Source organism: Antennarius striatus, chromosome 12, assembly GCF_040054535.1.
Source record: "Antennarius striatus isolate MH-2024 chromosome 12, ASM4005453v1, whole genome shotgun sequence".
Taxonomy (NCBI): Eukaryota; Metazoa; Chordata; class Actinopteri; order Lophiiformes; family Antennariidae; genus Antennarius; species Antennarius striatus.
In genome coordinates, this window is record NC_090787.1 from 10692501 (window position 1) to 10710550 (window position 18050).

An 18050-nucleotide genomic window follows, 5' to 3' on the forward strand; every position below is an offset into this window, starting at 1 on the left:
ATCAACACAGCAGTGGTTGCACAATTTTGGGTGCTTGAAGAATTAACACCCTATTTTTATTTTTTATAGCAGCATCAAAAAATAGAGAAATCTGTCAAACTGAAGACTGCAATCAGAATGTTTCCCATTGTGGCTGAAAAACACTTACCATGCCTGAATGGTGGTAAATGAAACCCTGCTGCAATTCTTCCCACAACTTTTTAATGACTTGTTCTGATTTCCTGAGCTATACTCTCCCTTAATATGGATAATCAGAACAAAATTAAACAGCATTCATTTGCAGTGGCTTCTCCTCAGACAAGGCAAAGGGGTTGAACACTTTCACAACATGAGAAGGAACCTAACAGTAATATTTTAAGACATTTTATACATGTAACCGATGTTCTGTAATTAAAATAGACAATCCATTTTTTCCTCTGTGGCATCACCAGTCAGAGCAGTGTTAGCCAACCACTGTGACATATGTAATAGTACAACGAGGCTCTAGGTGCTCATTCACACGGGTCAAGCTGTCTCCAACCCCAGCACTTCATTTCCATTCATTAAGCTTACTCTGTAAAGTCATCTACAAGGGTTTGACATCAATTCTAATTTGCTGCGCTGATTAATTCACAATTACTACAAGGAAGACGAAGGGAAGACGAGCATAGAGAGGGCAGAGAGAGTGAGTGGGTGTATTGAAAAGCGACTGAAGTGAACAGTGGTGACGCAGTCTTCTGAATGCAGAGCATGAATCAGACAATATTGGTGTCATGCCCTCTGCTTTTGTGTCCTCATACTCAAATAAAAGATGTTTCTCCCCCCCCTCTGTCAGGTTGGACTGTCATTTACTCTCCATTACGTACAGTTCTACTTCAGCTACCTATCCACTCCTACCATGGATTTTCTCATCACAAGACCTCAGGCACACCCCTGAGAATAAATTCTTCCCTTGAAATGTCCTGACTTGGTTCAACACTGAATCAAACTTGCCCCTGGTTGATCCCAAACCTCTGCTCTGGAGCAAAAACTAGAGACTCAGAAAACTATTGTAAAAAATAAATACCTGTAAATCATGTTTTCACCACCTCTCATCCGTCTGCCTATGTCAAACTCAAACTTTGACAACAAACATTCTGATCTCTCTTACCTAAGTCAGACAGCTGCTATTTCGATTTGCCAAATTTTAAATAGAGTACAGTATTAATGTAAGTGAATATAAATTGGATTCACAAATCATCTCACTGACAATAACCCTGATCAGCCAACTGCAGCACAGGGGTGGAACACAATGACTGCATTGATAAAAGAGAGACACCTGGATTGAATTCATCCTCTGCAGTGAAGAGGATAGTGCAGAAATAAAAGATAGGCTAAGCCTTTGTGATGAAGATTTTATTGAGTCGCATCCATCTTTACAAATCACAGAGTGCAGACAGCTCTACCAGGCTGCTGAGAACAGTAAGAGATGATGGGTTCAAGCCCAGGGCTTACGATCCAGGGATGAGAGCAGGTATGCAACAAAATTCATCTTCTTAGCAATGAGAATGGATCTCACACTGCACACCATGTAAGGGGCTAACCTTTGCAGTGTGTAGAAAGTCACTGACTGCAGAATCAGACACGGCTGACTGCAGCCTCTTATTAGATTGTCCAGATTTGAGGCAGGCTAATTATTATAATCATTATTATTCATTAGCAACATTCTCATGTTCATATAAGACATCCATTTAAAGAGCGCAATTACTGAAAAATAACAGGAATAATAAACATAATATATAACTAGCGGGAACCCGTGGAAATTCCGCAATAAAACAATAATATCAGACTTAGTTTGTTTTCTTTTATTTCTTTGCCGTCGCAAGAAAACAAACCAAACTTCCCGGTAGACGCCAGATTCGTGACAGCGTGAGGTTTTCAAGTGAACTTATTCAAATATATAGGTGTGGAGATACTAAATAATTATAATAAGGCTTCTTAATTGACATTTTTGAAAAAAAAACTAACTTTTTTTTAACTTCTATTCCTTTAAAATAACCATTTTGTCTTCATGTATTATAAAATGAATAAATTATTTTGTAAGAAATAAATATTCATTTACCTACATGGTGAGTTTGGGGGGGACATTACTGCTTTGGTAATGCTCTGAGTACCCGCCTAGTTTCTTTGTTTTTTTTGCCAGGAGGATAAAAAAAATTTAATAGATTTCTATCCAGCTGTACTGACGTGCCGTGTCTTCATCATTCCTTCCGTCACGGTCAGAGACACAGGAAGTCACTTCTTGTCTTGTATTTCCTCCCCGCTGCGTGTTCTCCATCTGTCAGGTCCCAGTGTGGCCATCCCTGCGAGGCTACTAAGCTCACTTGTGTTGAGCCCTGCTGCCTGTGGACGTTCTTCTTGTGATTCTGGATTATCCTTAAAATTATTTCATGATATACACCTCCTAAATCCCACTTGGCCTCATTTACCAAACCTGTTAATAGTCTTGATAAAGTTCATTCAATTTTCACTCACCAAAACCAAATGGGTTTGACTAGTAGTGGTTTCTGTATAAATTTTCAGTATAAAGATAGATAGATAGATAGATAGATAGATAGATAGATAGATAGATAGATAGATAGATAGATAGATAGATAGATAGATAGATAGATAGATAGATAGATAGATAGATAGATAGATAGATAGATAGATAGATAGATAGATTGATAGATAGATAGATAGATAGATAGATAGATAGATAGATAGATAGATAGATAGATAGATAGATAGATAGATAGATAGATAGATAGATAGATAGATAGATAGATAGATAGATAGATAGATAGATAGATAGATAGATAGATAGATAGATAGATAGATAGATAGATAGATAGATAGATAGAGTTATTTTTTCAAAACCCAATGATTACTGCGTATTTTTGATAACGGAACAAAGTTTATTTATTTCTGTAAATCCTAGCAGGAACTATAACTAGAAGCCCAAAGCAGAGCTGGTTTTGGCCTCTTTGGGGCCTTCAGCCGGCCTCTGACCCGACACCATGTGAACCATCTGTCAGCCACCCCATCACACCTGACGCCCTGCTAACTCTACAATCTGACCTATTTCAAAACTGTTTGCTCTGATTTTCTAAGAGTAAGTAAATGTATGTTAAGCAGTGCATATTGGCTTAAATGTTTTATAAAGAAAAATACAATAAGCTACAAATAGGCACATGCTTTTAACAAATCGTTTCTACAAAATCTTAAAATTAGGGAATTTTAAGGAAGTTTCTAACAAAAAAAACAGAAAGAAAATTGTGAGTTTTGCTTCTGCTTCCTGTTAATGAGTCTTCAGAATTTTCTAAAATTACCCTTGGCTCCATTTAAAGGTTTCATGATTTAATATGATGTGAAGTGGATGAACCAAGTCTACTCTTGAATGCACTGGTTGATGATTCAGAATCACCTCTACTGACAATCATAAAGCAAAGAACCTGAAAACTACAGATCCTATTAATAGATCTATCCACTGTGTCAGGTTCCACTCAAACCGGCTTTATAAGGTAGTATTTATACTGCCCCAGATTGTAAACGAGAGTTGGTTTCTGTTAACCATCTGCTTTCTATTCTTTGCAGAGTAATTATTTCATGTTTTTCAGAAACAAGAGGGGACTCTTCCCGCCAACCACTTGTTTTAGTTTCCAAAGTCTAAATTTTCCAAATAAATACATTTATTTTTAAGACTGTGTTTCAAATGGATTATAAAATTCAGTGTGCAGAATTGGGCAGCCATAAAAATGTGCCCTGGTTTGAATGTTATGTAAAATTACATAGTTTCTAAAAAAAAAAAAAAGATGATCCAGAACATTGAATCTGACAAAGGTTTTATTTGAGGAAACTTCATATGAAATTTAAAATGAAACCTAGAGTTTTGGGACCTGTTTTCAGTCTGTGTAGATTATATCCTATATCCTTCAATCTTATTCTTGTTTGTATCCCAGTATGGCGTCATAAGTTTTCCCAGTGAAGCGGTGCTGGATGTTGAAGAAGCCAGCAGCCTCCAGCAGGGCAGAATACTGGGCTGGGGTCCTCTCTCTGCCCTCAGTCTGCACCAACATGTTCAGGGAGTAGAGCTGCACTGTCAGCGGCCCAGAGCCATTTTCATAAAGCAATGCCTCCACCAGCAACACAGCGCCACCTGCATAAGGGGGGGAGGGTCTTTATATCTATATCTCCTGTTTGCTTGTTTGTCAGTCTTTTATTCCTTGTTTCTCCAATTCTAGCAAACATTTGGTGGGTGTCATGATCTACTTTCTGTGTCTGTTTCCATTGGGTTCAACAACTTGACAACTTTTACAGCAGGTCATGAAATGAGTTTTGTTCTTGTTTTTATGTACAGTGCATGTACACACAGATTCACAGGAGAAAAAACACAAGGGGGCTCTCTAACTGCTGATAGCATCTGCTGCCTTTGTGTGTGCATTTGTCTTTGATCAATGTCAGAAGCACAGATTTTCTGGGATCAGCTGCACTGTGGGAGAAAATCTGTCATCTAATTCCAAGCAGAAGAGAAAAAAGAGCACACACACCTGTTTGACAGGCTTTGTGAACTCTAGTGAGCAGCTCTATGCAGCGCTGGTCGGTCCAGTCATGAAGGATTCTGGCCAGGATGTAGAGGTTAGCAACTGGAAGAGGGTCCTTGAAAAAGTCCCCTGAAGACAGGCAGACACACACACACACACACACACACACACACACACACACACACACACACACACACACACACACACACACACACACACACACACACACACACACACACACACACACACACACACACACACACACAGAGTGCAGACAAATATCAACTACAATAATTATAAAGTCTACAGAATAAATTTAAAAAAAGCAGCTGTTATAAAATGGTCCTTCAGATTGAAGGACCATTTTATAACAGTAATGGTTCAAGAATAAAATATTAACAATTATTTCTGATAACTATTAAAAGATGTGCATAAGGTTAAGATAAGTAAAAAATAAAATAAATGTATTGTTTTTAATTATTCATCTTACAAAATAACTCAAAATAACATGAAAAAAATATGCACTGACTGACATCATATTACAGAATATGGATTTATGTGTAATCAGTCTGTGTCAGATTCTCATACCTGAGGAGACATCTGCATCTACTGATTCTCATCATCCAGTACTGAACTTGTAGTCCATCAGTTTCTATATTACAGTCCTGCTATCCAGGTTGGGTAGAATGCGCACCAGTAAAACAGTTTCTCCAGTTGCTCACAGGCCTTTGAACATTTTCCTCTTTTGAAGCAATACCAGTGTTGGAACTTATTTTCTGATATTTTATAAATTTTTCCAACTGACATTAGACTTTTTCAACCACATAGAGAACCAAGTACTGAACTATGCTGTGTACCAGGACTTCAACTCCAGATACTGTATTGGTTCAGCAATTTTAATGACATCCAGTGCTGCCACATGTTGCATTAGAATGAATCGCGGAGAAAGTTTTCTCCTTATGTAAGTGAATTTAAACTGTGGGAAAGATGGACCTTCACCAAACATAGTCAATCTTTGGTAATGAGGTATAAACAACTTTATTGTTGTTTTTGTTCGTTTCAGGCGATTCGTTGACAACAGGAATAAAGTCCTGCCGCTTCTCACTTGCCTCGATTTTGTAAGCTATCAAGCCGTTTGCTCATTACTATGTATCTAACTGTTCTATCCATGCTGGGACAGTGCTTCACAACCCAAGCCAGCATTTATCAATTCACACACCCATGCAGTGGTGGCAGAGGAGACCATGCAGGTGTCTCCTGCTCATCAGGAGTAGTGACCATTCACACCATCAGTTACGTGCCAGTGGAACGGTCACTGGGAGCAAGTTGGGGGTCCACGGGGGGGAGGGTGTTGGATCAAACCACCAACCTTCTGATAAATGGACGAGCCTCTGTTCTGCTCTGCCTTTGAGCAACATCCATCAAACAATTTGTCTGACCCTTAAAAACTGACTGAGGTCAAACTAACATTGACAGTGTTTTACCTGGAGGGACGAATATCCAATTAACTGTTTAAAAATCTCTTAAATCTGCCTTCAACCTTGGCAAAACCATGTGCAAAAATGACCCCGTTCTTCTGAGTGGGGCAAACAGAACAGTGGTACGTCCCTCCTCTCCACCTGACAACGTGACATTTTTGTTGACAAGCCCACCTTGTAAGCTTGGCTGTTAGTTGCATACTGAGATTAGATCACAGCGCAGGCAGAATTCAGAACAGAGAACCATTTGTTCCAGGTGTTGATCCTTTTAAATACAATACGGAAAAGTTCAACAAGCTGCTTTAAAACTCTATCATGCGTTTATAAATGAAATGTTTTTTCTTGTTGTGTTTGTCTGCCCATCTGCTCTTGACCTGCATGTGATTGTTTTACCGTCAATTTTACCGTCATGGAAGTTTATCCTCTGGTCGGCCTTTGTGACAAATTGTTCTCTCGACATATGCACCACCTTGGGGAGGTCAAAGATCGTAACGGTGCATTCTGGGTAAGCTGACGTGCACTGCTTAGCTAATGCCCCGCTGCAGCCTGGAGGAGAGAGAGTAACACAAGTCAGAGACACAAAGGTGGAACAGATGCTTTCAGGTACACACTCACTATTTATTTTGTATGATTTGTATTGACTTGTTTGTGGTGGATCTGGAAACAGAGTTAATCTGATGATCATGCCCATAGGGCAGACTGAAGTGAGCTGAATTTAGACTGAGACTTCCTGCAGAACATGCGGTGTTTTCTTAGAATCCTGCTGAGAAATCCCATCTAGGAAAAGCATTTTAGCTTTAGAAACTAAACCTAAAATGTATTTAATATGAACGTAACAGCATTAAGAAAATCTGTATTCACCATGCAAGTAGAAAAGGCCATTAATTTAGCTTTTTTTGGAACATTTTGTTCAAGCTCTATTAACATACAGTAGCACTCATACAATCATAGAACAAAATTGTAACAAAAGACAATGTCATATTTAATACACAGATAGACTCCAATGTTTGTGCAACATGTTCAGTTTACACTATTGCTCTTGTTTTCAACAGGCCAATCCTGAAATGTGCAGTAAAACCGATCTTAATGTTGTTGAACATTTCCGCATTGCCTCAATTCTCCTGTAACATCATCAAGGGGTTGACATTTTTGTTTCATACTGACATATCTAAACAGCTATTGGCTTGATTGCTGCAGTCGAGGTATTTTTCTGCTTTGTGATCTCACAGCGAGAGCAGCCGTTCCTCGTAGGGCTCAGGTCAGACCGCGTGATTTGAGTGAAAAATAAGGTAATTGAATGAACACACGAAAGCACTCACATTCACAAAGGCAGCAACAGGGATTTAATGGGAAAATATGAATATTTCAACTTGATGCTTTGGCAGCATTATTATCAGCTTTCACGCTCCATGGGGCAATATGAATATAAAAAAGAGAGCGAGAGACTAAGTATAGAAGCAGAGAGAAAGAGAGAGGGGCATCAATGTAGAGTGGTAGAGCGGCAGTGAAGTGGAATACAGGATCAATGGATCTCACTTTGACAAACCTACAAAGCCATCCAGACATGTGTTTGTGTGTGCAAATACACACACACACACACACACACACACACACACACACACACACACACACACACACACACACACACACACACACACACACACACACACACACACACACGGGGGTACTTTTTGACTCTCTCATCAAACAAGGGTCACCAGCGGAGAAAAATCAAAGAGCAGCGAGGAAGAACCAAACCAAACACAACAAGCTGTATGAGACCCCAAGCTAACCTGAGCCCCAGAGTTTGTTAATGAAACCCTTTGATGGGTGTTTGTGGTTTTACACTGAGCTGCTGATAACATCTCTGCCTCTCTTTCTGCACTGTCTGACTGTGAACTTCATCTCTATGCTACTTTGAGTTATTTATTTGCTGATACAATATACCACTACTAAAATGTGCACTATAAACATGTGCAGGGGTGCACAATCACGACCCCCCCCCCAAAAAAAATGTGGGAAATGATTCATATACATTGGAACATGTATGTGAATCATTAAACATCTTAAATATTGTGTCAATCCTTAATTCATGTTTTCTGTGTAAAACAAAAAAGCAGTAAACTGCAGCGTTCCAAGTAATCACCAGACATTAACTTCAACAGGAAGAAGCACATATTGTTAGCATTAACACAGAGGACATAGGCCTGTCAGATATGTCACATTGTTTAGGGTAACACACTATACATAGACTCGAACTCTCTTCAGTGTGATGTGTGTCATATGACGCATGTCTTCCCAACACAACCCTATTGACTCTGTGTCAATTGTTTTCAACCATTGGGATCAAGATCTGTGTATTTACGATGGGGACCGTTCCTCAGCCTGTGGAAACACTCCTGTGTTGTACGTCTGTGTCTCTGGAGTTTTGTGAGCGCATAGAAGATGTAATCAGGATTTTATCAACAACTTCCATTTAAGACATCCGATTTTCACATAAAGTTTATAAATGGGTTTTCCAGAATGACTTATGGTTTGGAATCTCCACGGACATCTAATGGGATAATGGAGTTTTATGGAGGACAGCTTTTACCACGATGAGGGTAAAAGATGTCAGTTGACTACAGCTTCTGTCAGTGTTTATGCATAAACACTGTAACCATTAAACTTCATCTGTTCAGTATTTTTGTCTTTCTGTAAATATTTCTTTATCAGTAATAAAGAGCAATTTCAGACCTGGAGTCCTTGGATCTACACAGGCACATTCCATATAAAGTCTGATTCTGATTCTGAAGTCCAACATCAATCCTTTCTGGACCTTTGCCCTTCAGAGACAAAATGAAGAGTTGGGATGCTTTGGTCTCATGTTCTACTGGAACAATTTTATAATGTTTTTTTGCAAGTTCTCTTCTTTACTGAGAATAAATCTCTCTTTACAAGCACATAACCAATTTGAATCAAAAAAATAAAAGTAAATCTACATTACAAATTGCAGTTGTCTTTTGTTAACGGTTTTGCCACTTTCAAGCACAAATATTTTTATTTACTTAAATCGCCCTTGTGACAGGATCTATATGGATAAAGCTATAGATCACGCACATTTGAAGTTCACTGATCCTTTGTTTCAAGGATCAGTGAGCACAAGATCTCCATCAGGAGCAGTGATGTGAAGCACCCTGTGGGCCATTAGTTCAATGAATTTTAACACATCTCGCTAGGATTCAAGGACCGTACACATTGAATTGCAAAGAGGTGGGAGACATGGGGAGAAAGATCTGCCAGGAAAAGCTGTTTTCATTTTTTTTCATTATTCTTTGATTGACATATCAGGCTATGGGCCTTCATGAGAAATGTATTTACTGTTTCATGGTCTTGTAGAATAGGCATGATGGTTCTGTCTGGGCCTCAGTTTCTATCCTTCTATGGTGCTATCTGTTGTTTTTTGTTTTGAGGTCCTTGCTTTTGTTTTATCATAGATCTCTAATTAACGATGACCCAACTTTTTTCTTACAACTGCAATTTTTTACAACTGCATTTATTTCATTAGAGTAGAGGTACTCACATACAATTTATCCAGGAACAGTGCTGCTGGTCTCGCATTTTTTTCAGTGCATCAAAGTAAAACAAGTTTGGCTGGCCGGATTACAAAGCCTAACAGCCATACATGGCCCACGGGCCGTAGTTTACCCATACCTGTGATAGAATAAGATTAAATTTTGACTAAATGGTAAAGACTTATTTTCTGATGTTAACAAAATCTTTCTACAAGGATCAACAGTCTCTTTTATCTTTAAAGTCAGGATTGGTAATCTGTTGTAGAAGCATTTCTTTTTGAACATCATTCCCTGGCAGCATGAATCACCGCCTCAAAGGCTCTGATAATAGAAAGAAAGAAATCTGGTGTTTGGGAGCTGCTGCAGGTCTGAGATGATCTCATCTATCTGAATGGAATAATGGGACGGCCTCTCTGCCTGTCTACCTACATAGGTGCCTACCTGCAAGCACCCTGCCTCTGCCCTCATTATAATGAGTGGACGCTTCCATGTGGCAGAAAGAGCAGCACAGTAGGTGGTTACACTGATATGATGAGCTTTAACAGCGGCTGCACTGTTGTTCATGTTCATTATCACGTTGTTTATGGCATTTTATATTGAGTTTTCCTACATGTGAACAAGACAGTAGGGAATTTGATATCATTTACAACAATGAAATGCATTCCATATACATAATCTATTCATATATTCTATATTAATCTATTATTATTCATATATCAGTCACATATATTCTGCTATCACTACTCAGATTTTAAATTGTTCTATAGTGCATTCACCCACAGTGATGTCACCTCTTTTTCCAACATACAGTAATTGATGGAATTATTCTCTTCTCCTGTAAGGAAAATTGTTAGATTAATGAAAAAGACAGTAATTACACTTCAAAAGAGAAGAAATTGATTTAGAACTATGACTATAATTTGTCCAGAGTTGCAGAAACATTAAGCTGATATAAAATTAATTTTAAACATAAAATGTGTTCATTTTCAAATTGAAATAAAAATGAGGGACTTCACACAGTAAAAGAACAACCCACTTTTATCCTTTGTATTTGAACAGAGCTAAGGGTGGAGTGACTGAAACTTGAATTGGTCTGGAGTCAGCTCATAGGCAGAAAGTTGGACGGACACACAGATGGAGCTCCTGAGCAGCAGGTGTGTTCAGACACAACAGGTGCTGTGTGAAAGACATGGCAGCACCTCCCATCACACTCCTGCTGTCCACACGCTCACTCACTTCAGAGAAGCACCTTAATGCATACACATGAGCATACAAGGCCATGAAATCACAGAAGCAAGGGATGACAGGAAGACCGCAGGATGCGTGCCACTATCCTTGGAGTCACGGGTGGCGCCACAGCGCTCCCGTGTGGGCGACTGAGGTACTGCATATGAGAAATGCCCCTTTACGGGTGTCACAGGTGAAGTGTAAGCTGTTTTTGTGACCGAGGCCAAACTTTGTAGCTTTTAAATAATAACATAAAGTGAATAGAGATGCACACAAGATGTTTGGATTTCTTCTCCTTAACAAATGTCGATGCACTTTTTTCATGGAACTAAATCATAAATCTGGACTGAATGTATAGTCACATATCAAATATTTATCTTATATACAAATGCATCAGCAGTCTTCGTCTACTTAATTTTACTGACAATCTGAAACTGTCAGACCCTTTCTCTATTCCTACTAATACCTTTTCAGCAGCACAAGAAAGCTGAATCTACCTTTTATTCTCATTCTTCCTTTTTGTTCTTTGCTCATTTTTGTAGGAAGCTCACACTGTGGACTCCAGGTTGTCAATTTTTTAAAAATATTTTTTTTCTTGTGTGCTGTTCTGTCTGTGTAAACCATTTTCACAGAAACCTGCTGTGAAAAAAGGATTTTATGAATAAGTCATGGTTTTAGAAACATAAACAGCATAAAGTGCTCACACTGGTTGAGTAAAGGCTGGAATTTTATCATTATTTAAAAATGACTTGAACATCATTGTTAAAATTGCAAATACTTGGCAGCAGTGAAACAGTGAATGTGCCATTATAAAGAAAACTGGTGTGGAGTGACTTTGAGAGTTAGTACGAAGGATGACTGGTTTACTGAGAGTCATTAACTCGGCGAGGCTCAAGGCATAATGAAGGTCACAGTTCATTCTATATGTTGAATAGTTTTTAAGCACACACACACACACACACACACACACACACACACACACACACACACACACACACACACACACACAATGTACTGTATAAATATGCGTGTGCAGCTGTGCCAGCTGTCACCGTCAACACGTGACTCAAACGACTTTAAATGTTAATGATTGTGAACCTGACCTCATGGAAATGATATGCGATGACTTGATGAACACACAAGGCTTACCTCCGAGGTCACAGATGACCTTGAAAGGTGAAAGGTCAAAGGCCGTGACCACATCTTTACCGCAGATGTTCCAAATGGAGTTCATTAACTGCATAAACTTCATTATCTCCTCGTCGGAGCTGCAGATGGAGACACACACACACCAGTCAGTCTGCCTCCTTCATTCCAGTCAGGGAAGTCAAGTTTCTTTGTCATTTTTGGAGGGTGCTTCTCCAACACACACACACACACACACACACACACACACACACATACACACACACACACACACACACACACACACACACACACACACACATACACACACACACACACACACACACACACACACACACACACACACACACACACACACACACGCACACACACACACACACACACACACACACAGAGTGCCTCTTGTCATCTACAAAGTTCCTCCCTGTGGCGACACACACTGTGTGTGTGTGTGTGTGTGTGTGTGTGTGTGTGTGTGTGTGTGTGTGTGTGTGTGTGTGTGTGTGTGTGTGTGTGTGTGTGTGTGTGTGTGTGTGTGTGTGTGTGTGTGTGTGTGTGTGTGTGTGTGTGTGTGAGGTGGCATGGAGCAGAGTAAAACAGCCTGTGGCGACTGCTGCTGCTCTGAGGAATCTCCACCTAATCACCCAGCAGTCTGCTTTGCCATAGGGCTGACACACACACACACACACACACACACACACACACACACACACACACACACACACACACACACACACACACACACACACACACACACACACACACTGTTCTGTAACACCAGAGCTGTATTATCCATTGTGTGATCATCTGATACACAAAAGTATCTTCCTGACCTTCTGACCTCCAGAAGAACTTTCAAAGTGACTCAGCGTTGCAGCTCTGATGACATTAAATAGATATATTAGATACAAAGAGACGAGTGACTTTAGAGTCGGCAATGTCATCTTGAATTTAAGAACATTTTAGACATAAGTTATTGAGGCACCACTAGAATAACATCTGCAAAGCTTTTAGTTCCTGACTGAGTGTATTTAGATGCACATTAATGTCTCCCATCACACTGAGTGGATGAAGCTTAGCATTGTTAGCGCTTGTCCTCATTTATACATCATTATATCATCATTATTGGTTATGGTCCTTTTGTTCCGTCTTGTTCTCCTCAACAATGAGCAGCGTCTGTCATGTTGATACTCGCCATCAACGTTAGCGTTAGCGTTCACAGCTGCCTGATTACGGTAATTGCATATAAATTATAATGGTGTAGATATTTTAACCTCTTTATCTTATCAGGAAGTGGTCAAGTTGAGATTTTCCACACAACACTTTTTACTTTTAAACATGTGTCATTCATATCCACACCTGGGCAATTCAGAATCAACAGTAAACACAACCTGCATCTATTCTTACTATTCGAGGAAGAGCGGGATGCAGAAGAGACACACACATATGAAAACAGAACACGTGAAGCTCAAACAAAAAGGCCACTACCTTCTCACTGTGAGGTGAAAATGTCAACCATGAGTGTCTTTTGCTTTCTCCACTGAGAGAATTTTAACTGTGGAAATTACAAGGCTGCTTAAAAAAGGCTTTGACTAAACAGGAATGTGAGTAATACACCCAGCTTTGAATCACTGTGATCCATCTAAAGCACTCCAAGAATGCACTAAATATCTTCAGTGGTTGTTTCCTCCAGCTAATTTACCCTCAGTGCTCACAGAGGAACTCAGTGAGGATAAACAACCGCCACTCCACATTGAATCAATTACGCACAGGTGTTGAAATTTTTCATGATGGGTACCTTCAGTATAAATCAGCTAAAGCTTGATCGCAAATTCATTTACGCAAAGTCGTGTTAAATTGTGTGTAGGTGGTTCATATTTGACTATTTTTCTTCTTTTGGGTAATCACTTCGATCTCATCTCTTTTCAGTCGGCCAGCTTCTGGGAGTTTATCAGCTGACTCTCAGAGGACTGTGAAGACATAAGGAGACGCTGTAAGTTCTGCACACATAAAGTGCAAGATGTGTAAATTATTAGTAAGATGCACTGGAATGCACTGGAATTCATTTTTATGCTGCGGCCTTTTGTGGCTGCTATATCCCACAGCAGAAGTGCTCATCTTCAATCCCAAAGTGTCACTCAAGGTGATGTTTAAAAAGTCTAGTCATCAAATCTTTGGCACCAACACGTGTGTGGAAGCATTTGGCAGCAGCACGGCCCCCAGCACGCCCCCAGTGGATGGTGCTCTGAAGCCTAACGACTGCTCTAAGGAGCTGCAGGCAGGCTGATCGAAATCTACTAGCGGACAATGTGTGAAAGTTTTAGTGCATGACCCCCGCAAACTGCTGACCAGCGGATCAGTGAAGCATTAAAACTGTGGGCATTAGATACTATAAACACACAAGACCTCAAGGACAATGGCAGACATGCCTCCTCACATCACTGCTCACACCCTCATCGCTCTTTCACTCTCTCTTTTTCTGTGTGTGTGTGTGTGTGTGTCTCCCAAACTTCCCTGCCTCATAATAAATCCCATGAGTCTGTTTTTCCAGCAGGATGAGTAAAGAGATTGACAGACGGGCTTAAGATGGGGAGGCGGGGTGGAATATAAATAAGCAAGAATTTGTGTTACACTGGGTGTTAGTGTGTGTGTGTGTGTGTGTGTGTGTGTGTGCGTGCGTGCGTGTGTATTTTACCTGTACAGAGCTTCAAACAGGTCTTTTGACTTGACGCCAAACGCCCTTTCGTACTGGTTCCTTCCCTCTCTAACGAAAACACAGGAAACACAGACATGAATAAATCCACACTTCATGTGTGTGTGTGTGTGTGACTCATCTGACAATTTGCTGCACAAGTGCACAAAATGAGGGCTGGAGATATTGATCGCCCCGCTGTTTAAAATCCGCTTCAGCTTCTTCTCAGAGTTGAAAGAGCTGAAATCAATAAGATCAAGTGTGCTGACATGAATTCACAATCACGCCTTGTCTATTTCAGGTAAATTCACATTTCCATTGCTCACTAGCAGCATGCCTTTATATCCATCTCTGCGTCCACGTGTTTTCACTTTGCCCAGATGGACTAAACCTATCAGCCACAGTGAATCCTGTCAGGATGTCTGAGAGCTGCTGGCGGTCCTCCCTCAGACATTACAATGAAACCAGAATCCATTTGCAATGCAATTCAAAGAGAAAGGCATAATAGGAACCTACATCTATTGGCTGCAAATCAAGCCGGCGGTTCCCACAGCCTCTGACTGCTGCCTGGTTTTATTCTGTCACTGGTCTGTGGTTCAGAGTAGTTACGATACCTGTTTGTTTAGTGCTGCTTGATCTTTTGCTATTTCTCCCCTCAGTGTGTTTTGTGTTTGGAGTGTTAGAAGTCTCAAATTTACACTGTAATGTATAGAATCTTAGATTTTTACAAATCACAATGAAGGTATGACACTAATCTGGTGAATTTAAGTTTTAATATTAATGCAGAATAGTTGAAGTAGAACAGCCCAGCTATTAAATAATTAGTATTAATTAATAATAATAGTTCATATACCTCAAAAATTGAGGTTAGTTCATAGAAACCACTTTTTCAGACAAAAAGTGGTCCATCACATTGAAATCAATTACCTGTACTGTAATCATTTTATCACTTTGATTAAAAAATATGTAATTTAAAAATTTATAAAGGAAAGTATTATTAAATGTATCCTCAGAAATAACCAGATTATCTGACATAAAGGTTATCTCTAGTGTGAATGTGTGTTTAAACTGTGAGCACTGATGTGGTCGTGCTCCATTTACTGACTTGACAGCGTCGGTCAGGTAGTGCCAGCAGAGGTAGATGGTTCTGGAGCTGTACTGGATGGACTGGTACAGGGAGAGAGGACTGGAGCGGGTCAGGTAGACTCTGGCCTGCTCTGTGTTACTGTAGAGCACTGGAAACAGGTAGAGGACGAGATGACAGAAGGAATCACAGTGACTGACAGACAATATGAAAACATATTTAATAAAGTAGCCTAATCAGAGATACTGATCACTTAACCACCAGATTTTATATCATCTATAACTTTGATGTCATATAATGTGTTTATGTGTGTGCTGACCTCGTCCGCCGTCCTGCTGTGTGTGGAGCAGCTTCAGGCTGGTGCAGACGGCCAGCAGTCTCTGTGTGCCGTCCAGACTGGCCCCCACCGCCTCGCTGAGCTCCTCTGCAGACAGAGGGCGGTCTGCACCCAACAACACATCAAACACACCCAGCTCACAGGAGGAGAACACCGCCTCCAAGAACCACAGAGGAAACAAAGCAGAGGAGGACGCAATATTTCATTGATTAGATGGTCTGATACATGATAATTATCAAGCAAACTTCAAGGAACAAATATCCAAAAACAATTGCAGATGTAAAGCAAAAGCTGTTGTAAATTCGTCTTTCCTGACTTGAGTTTTCAAGTGTGAAAATGGAAGATATTGTAATATTGTCATATTGTCATAATATTGTCAAAGAGGATTTGAAAGTTCGTATTCAAGAAGTGGGAGAGTATTCTAAGTACTGTACTTAAGGAAGCAAATTTAGTTTATCAGAATAACTCAAATTCATGTCATTTTCACTTTCACTTGACAGAAAGAGGTTTCTAACTTAAGCTGTCAGACAACTTCAATATTGAACAAGTATAAAGCTGCAAAGTGGAATTACTGAGTGAAGTAAAAGAATCTGAAAAGTGTACTTAAGTCAAGTACCTGTACTTCAGTAAATCTACTTAGTTGTTTTCCCCACTGGATTACTTTCACCATTTGCTCCAATTAGTTTATTGGAGTCATGCAGATAAATCTTTAACATGCTCTCCTCCAAATTACTCCTGACAATAAAATGGTTCATCTTCATGAGTGTTTGTGTCGAACAATGCTGTATTCATGGCATCTCGTGACAGGTGGAAGCAGAGGACCAAAAGCATATTTAACCAATGAGCTCACTATATAAGAATCACCTCCACCTGCATGATAATTTGGATAATAATGTGAAATAATTCAAGGAAGCATCTGAAAAGTCTGAAACCACCAAATGCCACAGATCAGAAATGGGTTTTCATATCTTTTATATAATATTTACTTTACAATTAAAAGTTAACATTATTTTATACTGTTGGGGTAGTGTATTATAATAATAAAGATTCTAAAACGCGACATAATGCGCACTTGTGATACTTGATGCTATTATAGTATAGTATATCTTGATGCTATTATTTTTGTAGTATTATTAAGTAATAGTTTCATTGCAGGACCTTGAATTGTTAAAATAAACTTTCTTTCTATTCTCTGTTTAATTACAATACTTTTCCACCACTGAAAATTTATTTAAATGAATTCCCATCTTTCTTCAAGTAGCTTCAAGCTTTTGTGCTATTAAAAATCCACATAACCATCAAAATTAGTTTATTGTTCTAAGTTTTCACGAATAAAGTTTACTGTTAACTTTAAAATGACTAGAGGTGTGTGAAGATGAATGTGCATTCACTGCGTGAGTGTATTACCTTGGAGATGAGGAATCCCTCCATGTACTCCAGGATCTTTTTGGGGTACATGTCGGCAGCAGGTCTCCCCTCAGGTGAATCCAGCTCTTGGCTTTCAGACATGTCCACTGCTGGGAGAGAACTCCTTCAAAAGGCCGCTCTCGTAAATGCAAAACAAACTTCCTTAGTGGTTCTGCTCCAGAAACACTTCATGGGTGTTGGAAATGTGAATGGCAGTGAGGACAGAAGCAGACTACAACAAAGGAAAGTGCCCACTGGTCAGCAGCCGTGAGAGTAGCAGTGGGCTAAGCAGCTTAGAGTCAGATAACCCAGATTACAGCTGGGACTCTAATGCATTGCACAAAGAAACAACAGTCTGGTAATGCACTGCTGCCTTGTTTAGTATCCCCTCACACTCCTCTTGTCTCCATATGACCTGATTGCATCCATGCTGGTACTACTTATATTAATACTACTAATAGTAGCGTCAGTTTTAATGGCACACTTTCACACCCCACTCCTTGATGAGGTTACAGATGCAGATCCTTGCGATGATTAATTATTGATGTGCACGGTTCATTAAACCAGCGGCGTATGGACAGATT

General features: G+C 39.7%; 1 protein-coding gene across 2 annotated transcripts; it reads right to left on the minus strand.

Moving 5' to 3' along the window:
- Window positions 1-3832: 3832 nt before the first annotated feature.
- On the minus strand, window positions 3833-17714 carry asmt (acetylserotonin O-methyltransferase). 2 transcript variants are annotated; one of them, XM_068329440.1, is made up of 8 exons: window positions 17467-17714; window positions 16042-16216; window positions 15744-15873; window positions 14642-14710; window positions 11950-12068; window positions 6413-6565; window positions 4548-4670; window positions 3833-4156 (listed from the first exon to the last, which is right to left on the minus strand). In XM_068329440.1, the coding sequence occupies exons 1-8, from the start codon at window positions 17566-17568 to the stop codon at window positions 3939-3941; spliced, it is 1089 nt and encodes a 362-aa protein (XP_068185541.1). In that variant the 5' UTR covers window positions 17569-17714; the 3' UTR covers window positions 3833-3938. The 2 variants fall into 2 exon arrangements, with proteins under 2 accessions (XP_068185541.1, XP_068185542.1); XM_068329441.1 differs by having other exon boundaries at window positions 3835-4156; window positions 6425-6565.
- Between the last annotated feature and the right edge of the window lie 336 nt (window positions 17715-18050).

What these genes read in the sequence shown, in the direction of transcription:
- asmt (XM_068329440.1), bottom strand. Translation starts at nt 17,568, where the DNA reads ATGTCTGAAAGCCAAGAGCTGGATTCACCTGAGGGGAGACCTGCTGCC. An exon ending in AGGGATTCCTCATCTCCAAG is followed by an intron (nt 16,217 to 17,466) that starts GTAATACACTCA and finishes TGGTTCTTGGAG; the next exon opens with GCGGTGTTCTCCTCCTGTGA. An exon ending in ACAGCAGGACGGCGGACGAG is followed by an intron (nt 15,874 to 16,041) that starts GTCAGCACACAC and finishes ACCTGTTTCCAG; the next exon opens with TGCTCTACAGTAACACAGAG.